Here is a 10,000-nt window from a genome sequence, read left to right as displayed (position 1 = left end):
AACATGTGATTAAATAAATGGCCTATTGAATGAATACAGTAACGAGCCATAACATTATTCATACCGCTTTAATTTAGCAGCGTTGAATACTTATCTCTTTAATCCGTGACACATTTAATGAAATTATCACACCTACAAGGGGAAAGCACAGTATGAACAGTACTTGCAGTGCAAACCTTTTGTGTCTTCTCATGGTTTAGTTCCTTGCAAACGGTTTAAATCTGCCGTGGCGAAGACAAGAAGACAACATCTGTACTCCATTTCTCTCAATGCTCAAAAATCTAAAATTCCATAATTGCGTGTCCTTTAGTCTAGTCCAACGGCTTTAATTTACAATTCTATAATCTTGATTTCAGAGTTGGAGTAAATTGGTACCAAACGTTCCACAATAAATTGAAATCTCGTTAAGAAAAAAAGCTTAAATCCAGTATGCCAGTCTGGGTTAAAATCGCCAAAACTCTCTCTATCATCGATTCAAAACTCAACAAAAGCTACAAGTAGTAAATAGTTCTCAGAAACTACAAAAGTTCGTCATGATTCTACACTCGAGCTGAACCAAAAAGAAATATGAAAAACGAAACCAAAAAAACCTAGTGATCGCCTCTGGAGAGAACAGACAAACAGCCGGAACGGTTCTGTGCCTGCCTCTTACGGCCCTGAAAAAGGAGCCGTACGTTGTTCAATGGTACTTGACCGTAGCCCTTGCCCGAGAAACTAATAAACTAATCTTAGCCAAAAGGCCGAGAAGCGATGCGGGTACGGGATATTTAGGTTAAAAAAAAAAAAAAATGTAGGGATACGGGATTTTTGGCTGGGGGGGGGGGGGGGGGGAATAAGGAGATACGGGATAAACTTGACAGTGTTTTTTTTCCACAACTGTCAAATGAGCTGCGCTTTGTTTTTTATAGGAGATTCAAGTCGTGCTTGTGTAATACGTAGCTCTAATAGTACTCTAATTGTTTTGGTATCTATAGTACTAAACTCAGAAAGATTGAAGAAAATAAAAGGAAATCGAGAAACATCTGGCTTCAAGGCTGCGTGTACTCTGAGCTTCTGACAGCTTTCCAAGAGCCCTGTCCGACGAGGTTAGAATCTTGATTGGAGACTTCAAAATATGCTACTTGTTGTCAGGAATATACGACCAAAAATTATATTTTAACGCTCAAAAAATGCGAACCAAGCTAGGTACAGATTTTGTTAGCCTGCTTTATGAAACCAAATATTGACGCAAAAGTAAATAAACATTGATATATGTTTTTAAGAAGAGCAGAAGGAACTTTAAAAAAGTGTCGATCGAGAATAAAACAATTTTCCATCAGGGACAAAAACATCATAAATTTTGTGCCAAGAATATAACAAGTTACCATCAGCGAAAAACGTGTCGGGAGATTTTTGTTACGTTCGAATTTTCTATCGTACTTTTGGTCGTACAAGTAAAAATTGAAAGTGACATCGATTTTAGCGACCGCCTGTGATCAAGTTTAATACTGACAACTCACGAAACAAAAGGATGCATCTGTGACAAAATGACGGCAAGATACCCGGGTTTTTGTTAGTTTCCTTTTTCTTCTTCTTTTAAGTGTTATAGGCCTTATTCATAAATGGCGGTCAATTTATAATTCTTTTGTCGAAGTGCAAATTAGCCTACCAAGCCTCGATACCCTACAGTGAATTAAAAAGAATTCTTGCTCTAAAATGAGGCTTAGTAGGCTCATTTGCAAGCGGACAAAAGAATTATAAATGTGACCGCCATTTATGAATAAGGTCTATAAAGTTCGACAAGATACATGTGTGAATTTGACACAATTCAAAGATCACAATCGTTGATGCTGATTCAAGTGTCAGCTGAAATTAAGCCCCTCCGAATGGGGTTAGTTCGTGGATGGGGGACCGCTGCGAAGTCCCCTTGACGGCGATATCTAATTACTTTTTTTGAAAGTTTTATTTTGTTTGGCTGTTGAAAACAATTTTCTTTCTTTCTACGTCACAACGGCAGAACAAACTGGTTCCCGAGAAATATTGGAGTATTCGCTCCATGCAAAATACTTTCATGCATGAAGTTTTCGTTCTATGCAACAGAACACACAGAAGAACGAAGCAAGATCTCGATGATATCGGAAGTGCGTCACGGTGACTGAGTGATCTAACGCGCACTCAGATTACCGTAAATGTTGGGGAAAAGTATGGGTGTTCTAATCGCGGCAGGGCAGTTTGGAAATACTGAAGAATATAAAAGCAGATTCACCCGATCGGAGCTTAATTCAACATCCGTGGGGTATCCGCATTTGCGACTACCAACCAAAAAAAACAGACAATCAACTGGTTTTATGACTCGGTGCCCTTACGGGCCCGAGTAATAAAGTGTCGTATTGTATTGTATAAGATATATGCATTCTTTAGGTTTTGCGTGGTTGTCAGGTGGAAATGGGGGCTAATTAAGCAGTCTGTGTGTTATAAAGTTGAACCACTTCGTCTCCTTCTGGAACTCGTCTCACGGTTTCCAAAGTTGGTCGATTGTTCGTCTCAGGAAGGGTCATACACAGTATTCCAGCAATCAAAGCATTTGCTCCCATAATGGAAAATGGAACAAGGCGATGCGCGCGACCCTGTAGTAAGAGTGAATAAAGGGATTAGCAATGCTCCTTGACGAAATTATAAAACACAGAGGCCAAGTTAATTAAAAGTTCGAAAAAGCATAATTGCATTCCTAAGTCCTGCAGTTCAGTTTTGTTGAACTCTACGTACTTCCTTTTAACTGTTAAAGTTTGCATTTTGTTGCTAATTGAGTTTCCTGCCTTAACGAGATTAGTCAAAGTTGGCTACAGTTGAAGTGACTTTTGCTTATTTTTTTTTGGCGGAGCCGAAGCGTAAATGTATAATTATAAGCATTAATTTATGACAGAAAGTGGTGCGCGCTATAATAGGGCAACTTGCAAAAGAGGTGGTGCGGTTAACTGATCCAACAGCCCCATCCGCGGAGCCGAGATGATTATCCACGTACCCTCCCATTCTAACCACAGTCCCAAAATAAGGAACGACTCAGCCACTGTGTGCGAGAAAATGAATCAGTCGCCCATGGCGGGTCTCAATGCGACGTTGGAAGTATGCGTCAAGTCGCAACATACAGTTGAATTGTGCAAGCCCCGTGCATTAATTGGAAACGGGACATTTGCCGTTTCAACATTATCAGCTCAAGATGAATTGTAGAAATAGGGTAATGAAATATACACAAAGAAATTGAAGGAGGAGTTATTGTAGGAGGCAGTGTGGCCCAGTGGTTAGGGCGCTTGCCTTGAGATTCGGAGAACCCGGGTTCAAGACCCGCTCTGCCCACTTGTTGAATTTGATCCTGGTAGTCCCTGGTTCAACTTCCCAGCTGCACTTGTAAATAGCCAACTGGTTTGCCTCCGGACAGTTGGGATTCTTAACAGTTGTAGTTGTTATGTTCTGTTGTTTCGTTGATTTATTGGCCCTGAAAAGCCCCTATGGGGAGCGGTCAATTCAGTATGTATTGTATTGTATTGAAGCTCGTGAGGACGGGCCATAGAAAGAATTAAAGTAAATAGTTGCACGGAACAGCTTTAAATGTGCCAGGTGGGAGGCAACCAGTCGACTGAAGAGTTGACTTGGAGGCCACCGAAGACAAATGGTTGCAGCAATTTTAATGACCGGATTGAGGAACGTTTCTCTTGGCAGTGCCGCTTGCTAGTCACGAGACAGGTTTTCGTCCTGAGTGGCGGTAGCACTCACGATAACTGATATATTGAGGTAAAGAGGTAGTGCCATGGCCCAGAGTTTATGTCACTGAAATTGAATGTAGTTGTCTCCTCTGGAAAGCAAGTAAGGTTATCACGATTACTTTCAACTCTTAAAATCCACGGATGCCAGCTAACGGATATCCCGTTCACTCCCTACGCCACAGAAGGAAGAAACAATGAACTTACCACAATCAAATGTAGTTGTCTGGTATTAAACTATCTATGCCAATCTATGCCAATCACAAGTTCTTACTCACCGTGTAGACTATGAAGGGAGAACAAAGAGATCCGATGCGAGCTGCAGCTGTTGATGTTCCTACTGCGATGTTTCTGTCATTAGGAAATTCAAGTAAAATTAGCAGCAAGACCGGTATCTTTGCACAACTTCCAACCCGGCGCCAGCATGCAGCTAGCGGTGGAATTTATTGGTTTTTGTTTTTTGAGCGTTCCTTGTTGCTGTTGTGTCACTCGACTGAGTATAGCCATTTCTCAGTTACTATCTTCTCCCCGAAAATACGTAAGGAAGATCGCTCCTCTTTCAGGGACGCTCAGGTCAGATCGCCCTCTCGTAAGTTGAAACGACACCCCCACCTCCGAAACCTTGCCTTCGGGAGTACCCTTTAAAACCAACCCTCTCCAAGTGCATGCAAGTTGTCACATGATCTGGATGCATGATTCTTCCGCCTCTGTACGATTCAATTCATTAACTTCTGCTTAAATAAACAGCGAAGTACCCATAGTAGAGGTGTCGAAATAGACTTAGAAGAATGATTGACATCTTTCCCTCAATAGAGAGGCATTTACAAAATTTACTCTGATAAATGCCTGCCAGACGCCTGATGATTTTACTCGTCAATTGGGCAATTTAAGGCTTTCAGAAAAAAATAAGTACTTCATAGATGTTGGTAATAGTTCCACCGTGGAAACATGTCTGTCCTCTCATCTGCGTACACTCAAAATTCAAGCTATGTGCACTCAAAGGTCCATTACCCAAGGGTAAGAATCTGGTATCAGGTTTGTACCCATTAGCGTCGGAAAAGTGTCTATTTTTATGCTAAGGTTTCCGGGAAAATAAGATAGTGTATTTTCCAGCAAAACTCGGTTTAAAAAAATACGAAATTTATAGCCCAGAAGAAATAAATGGTCTTATGTTTAGTGTGACATGCTTAGTTAGTTATTTCCCATGTTGCAGTTTGGGCATTCCTGTTATCCGAGAATTTCTCTAGATCTTTGACCATGTGCGCAAGCTAGGTGGAGGGCTGCTTTCAGTGATTCAAGAGAGTCAAAATCGACTTTCCTCCCCCCTCCCTATTCTTAGTTTCTTGTGGATGGCGTGTGTCCCCTCACCTTTGCTGGGATCATGTCTTCTAGGTTTGGGTATTTCCTAGGTTACCATGCTGATTTTCAATAAAGGGCCTAGCCCATCAGGGCTTGGCCAAAATCTCCCAAACAGATGGAGTATTATTTGTGTCCCAGCAAAAGGAGCTCGCCCAAAGCAATACCTTGCCAACAATAGTTATCAGTCTTTATGTATGCCGGGAGAATGAAGCACAAAAACACTTATCTGACGCTGATGGGAACAAGGCAAAGTTGGGTAAATCTTACTCTTGGATGATGGACTCTTGGTCCTCTTCAATCCTTTCCCTCCAGATACTGACGCTTACAGATTTTACTATCATGTCTAGCGCCAGACGGTTTTACTTATCAATGTGGACCGTTTTACAGTGCAACGCACTTCACCATGGCCACCCAATAAACTTTCACATTGGACAATTACGTGTAAATATGTCAACTCAACAACCCATGCAACGGTGTTCAACTTACAACTGTGCGAGCTTTGCAAGGAGGCGTGACTGTCAATCAAATTGACACATCCTGATTGGCGGACAATTTGTAAAAAACTTTGTTAGGTGGCCACGGTAAGGAGCGTCGCATTGTAGGAGCGGACGGCCGCGGGTTAAAGAAAAAATACCTTATAGATGTTGGAAATAGTTCCGCTGTGTAAAGATATATTCCGTCAAACGATATCGTAATGAAAAACTTCGCTAAAATCATGGACAGTATAATTTTGCCAGCCAGCGCCCCTAAGCAAACAAACAAGACAAAGAAAACATCAAAAAACTCAGCCCACTGATCAGCTGGTGTTTTCTTTTTACAATTAATAAAATTGCTTGATTGTTATTGCACGGGAACGATACTAGTAAAAACAGAGCTGTAACCAGGATAAGACATATTCAAGTGAAAAAACGTTCTCTGGTTAAAAACGACAACCCATCGCGAACGATTGGGAATGGCAAAATTAAAACATATTTCGTCATTTCAAATGTTGATTAAAAAATAGAGTATTCAGAATTGGAAAATTTGAAAGGGAGAAGTGATCTGGACAATTTAAGCAACTGTCTGTTATAGACACCTCGAAAATTCAGGTGGCTCCGACAAGATTCGAACCTGCGACCTCTGCGATGCCACCTGAAGTACTCAAGAAAAAAAAAAAGTTGGAAAAACGTTCTTCACAGCTGCACGAAAGTTTTCTTATCACTGAACATAGTTCATTTAGCAATTCCTCCTTGAGAATAGATTGAGGCAATCTTGTTGAGTTTCTCATTGAGAAAAGATAAAATCAATTTGAATTTTCAAACTTAGCCCTACATAAAATGCATACCCAGGACAATTATTTAACAATTATTATACGATGGTGCGCTGGATATGAAGTTATAGATAACTCGTAGCGCCGAGTTGGCTATGATCATTTTAAATCCAGCAAGCGCGAGTAGAATAATTTTTTTATTAAAAACGTCATGATGTTCCCGGGGGTTTATTGTCGACTAAAGCATCGATTTCTGCCTCGGTCAATTCCTGCCCAAAACGGCTTTTGTCGGCCACGTTTTCTCCGAACTGCAAAAATGTCTGAGTTCGCTTTATTGCTGACGCGTTCCTTGACCATATTAGGTACAGCAGGTGTATGAACCGATACCCTGTGTCCAGCGCGCCAATGAAAATGCTGGAAATCTAATATCCGTAGTTCAGTTTTTTATAAAACTAATTATCACGCGCAAAGAGAAGGTACACGTTTTCAACATAATATTTAGAAATTGTTGTTCATTTTACTGCCTCGTTAATGGTTAAATTGTTAAGACAAAGGCACGGGATTGGAATGGAATTATTCTCGATCAGTGAAGTTGCCGGTTCGGTAAAGAGGTTTGATCACATTATCCCACATAGCTTGCAAAGCAGGCGCATTTAATATTTGGTACCAAGCGATGAACAATCCTTCCATTTACTCTACGGCACCATCTTGGACGAAGAATCTGAGAGAGCGCTGGGGCGAGCCAAAAAAATATGATTTTAGGGGAGAGGACAATGGGTTTGAAAAAATGGAGTCCGTTACCTATTCAAGCCCCTCCTCCACTAGTTCCAATTCTCTCCTAGATGCGCTTCCAATATGGCGGCCTTTCAACAAAAGTTCGTCGAAAAACGACTTTCACCGAGTGTTTATCAGAAAACGCCTGGTCTGCACCCTACATTCCACAGGAAACAAAGCGATTGTTCCACATTTCATGGACTGCAATGAAGCTGACCGTGAAATGAGCACTTTCTCGTTTTGTGGATAATCTTCAATCAAAGTTACAACTCATATCAATGGTTTTTCCTTCAGTTTTCTACAACGAATATGTCGAGACTTTACAAGGATTTTAACGTGCGTTAAGGGATCTCTGTAAATTTTGCTTGAAATTTACAAGGAAACTATAGAGATTTCACAGATATTTCACCCAGCGAAGACGCGTAAAATGCGGTCAAACCTACAAACATTTTATAAGGTTTACAAAATGTCTGTGAATGCGCGCATTTACAGACACTGAAATTTACAAAGGGAATGAAGTTTACAGAGACCTGACCAACATTTGTGAAGTCTGTAAATGGTCCATGCATGGTTAAACAGCAGCATGATAGTTTCTCGTGAAGAAATAAGATTTCTTTCATATTTTACGGAAAATAAGAAGAAGGCTGTTCATCTCGGCTTTACCAATTCAAGATTCCGTAATTTTACAGTACGGACGTCGAACTCGCTTGGTAAGAGGTATTTATTATTATTATTATTATTATTATTATTATTACTTACTCATCACTGCAAATGCGATTACATTATCGTGAAACTGAATGTTACAGACCTTTACTTGAAGTGCCTTCGCCTTCAATAAGTGCTGAACCAAATGATGAAAGCGCGGCCAAGATCAAACAAGCAACGATACTTTTCTTCCGACCAAATCTTGATAAGAATAAGAGAGAATAGCAGATTACATCAAAAGACATCAGAATCGGTTTAAAATGGATTCGATGATAAGATTCAAGGAGAAATCTGGATGATCCAGACTTTAATTCGGATTTCCAATATATAAAACACGAAAAAATAAAAAAGAAGAAGAGGTTTCACCGTGGATTTTGCCCTTTGAAATCTGCGCATGGAGTGGATTTAACTTAACGGACCCGTTTTCAAACTTTGAGTTAAGTTGGAAAACAGAAGATCTACAATAGATTTCAAAATCTTTACTCGAACTCATCCTATTTACCGGTAACCTCGCCGGCTGAAAATCGGCCAAAATTTCACCCTAGCTGAAAAACTAGCCGGCCTTTTCAGTTAACCTATAATTGATCAATTTCAAGTTACTATTAGCTAAAATCGGTAAAGTTAAGTTTCTCCGACTATGTCAGCCATACCTAGAAACCTAAAATCTAGTTGATAACTGAGGATTCGATTGTCAGGCTCCATATATAGATACATATGTATATTAGTTGCTCAGCAATCAGTTCAAAACGTATATGAAAAGACATCAAAATAATGGAATTATAATAATTGTTTAATATGAATGAGATTACCAACCTGTTAAATACCCAAACACCTACAGGTATAGCTGGAAGCTCAATCAAGCTTGTAAGGAAGAAGTTAAGATAGAAAGATCCGCCAATAGTGGGTGCACTTAAGAAAACACCGTAATAAACTAGAGCATTCACAAACCTGTAAACAGTAAAAAAAAAAAACAATTAAAAATGACAAAACAAGAAGGTGCACTAATGTCCAGGCCCCACTTGTTCAAACGATAAAAAGCACTATCCACCGGAAAGAAAAGGAAAGAGAAAGGAAAGGACTTTATTTAATTATATAAGTGTCTAGTCGTTCTAGCGCTGGAGCGCTAATTGGGGACACTATAAACTGAAATTAACAAGTTAACACAAATCAAATCAAATGTTGGAGTACCCGGAGAAAACTTTCGGTGCAGAGTAGAGAACCAACAAACTCAACTCACCGTGACGCCGAGTCTGGGAATCGAACCCGGGCCACATTGGTGGGAGGAGAGTGCTCTCACCACTGCGCCATCGCTGCTCCCCTAAGAAAACACCGTGCTATCCAGTGGATACGTCATGCATATGGCGAAACCAACTGAGCTATAAAATAGATAGTGATTTATCCGGTGGACAGCGTTTTCCACCTTTTGAACAACTGGGACCAGAAATGGACATAACTAGATCTTTGCTCAATTTTGATATCCTACGTCTAACAATACGGTAAGGGTAAAGGTTATCGTTATTTTTTTGGGGATCGTAAATACAGCTGGTTATCTTTTTTTGAGGACTGGAGTTTGCGGGACACTTTCTGACGTTCATTGTTTGCATTCCGAGACACGAGTGATGTTAAAATGGGGAGGGGAACAAGGAGACACTTCGTGACACTTACTGAAATTGGCGTGCATGTAATTACTTGCCCTTCTGGACATATCATCTGTGAGATAGCCTAAAATGGATTAGGAAGAAATCGAAAGCCTTCATAGTATGAAGATCTCACTAGTACTTCAAATTTGGTTTTCCCTGCGTGTTTATTCGTTTAATTTTATATCCAGTCCAGTGCTTATTGCCTGCTGTCCGAAAGAATGCAGTTAAGAATCCCAAACCGTGCCTCTTCGATTTCTCTCCGTTGCTTGAAAAAAGAAACACTCTCAACGAAAACAACCAACCAAAACCACTCCATCTGCACGCGTCGATGTGTTTGCCGCATCCTCCTAATTTACGAAAGAAAGTACTTTCATTGTGTTCACGTAAACTTGTGAACTACGCAGCAGAAAATAAAATTACCTTAGTTTTCACCGAGTGTAAGGATGTCAAAGATTTTTTTCTTGCCTTTCTGCAAAATTCCCGAGGAAGGGGGTGAGGTTCTGAACCGAGATTCTGATGTCCTCATATATTTTAAA

The 10,000-nt window shown here is 40.3% G+C and overlaps 2 protein-coding genes across 5 annotated transcripts in view; both read right to left on the bottom strand.

Annotated features, from left to right (window-relative positions):
• LOC138022204 (organic cation/carnitine transporter 2-like) overlaps nucleotides 1-10,000 on the bottom strand; it is a 205,840-nt gene that overhangs the window by 80,043 nt on the left and 115,797 nt on the right. The gene's annotated exons all lie outside the window — the stretch shown is intronic.
• The window catches only part of LOC138019897 (organic cation transporter protein-like), a 26,966-nt gene continuing 19,286 nt past the window's right edge, over nucleotides 2,321-10,000 (bottom strand). For all 4 annotated transcript variants that reach the window (XM_068866853.1, XM_068866854.1, XM_068866856.1 and 1 more), the window contains 5 exons: nucleotides 8,638-8,772; nucleotides 7,928-8,025; nucleotides 5,731-5,842; nucleotides 4,016-4,088; nucleotides 2,321-2,606 (listed from right to left, as the gene is read on the bottom strand). In XM_068866853.1, coding sequence (XP_068722954.1) covers nucleotides 2,436-2,606; nucleotides 4,016-4,088; nucleotides 5,731-5,842; nucleotides 7,928-8,025; nucleotides 8,638-8,772 — 589 coding nt within the window. In that variant the 3' untranslated portion in view covers nucleotides 2,321-2,435. The remainder of the gene's footprint in view (nucleotides 2,607-4,015; nucleotides 4,089-5,730; nucleotides 5,843-7,927; nucleotides 8,026-8,637; nucleotides 8,773-10,000) is intronic.

Source organism: Montipora capricornis, chromosome 10 (genome assembly GCF_036669925.1).
Source record: "Montipora capricornis isolate CH-2021 chromosome 10, ASM3666992v2, whole genome shotgun sequence".
Lineage (NCBI taxonomy): Eukaryota > Metazoa > Cnidaria > Anthozoa > Scleractinia > Acroporidae > Montipora > Montipora capricornis.
The sequence above is the reverse complement of the archived record's forward strand: the minus strand, read 5'-3'. Positions and strand labels throughout refer to the sequence as shown.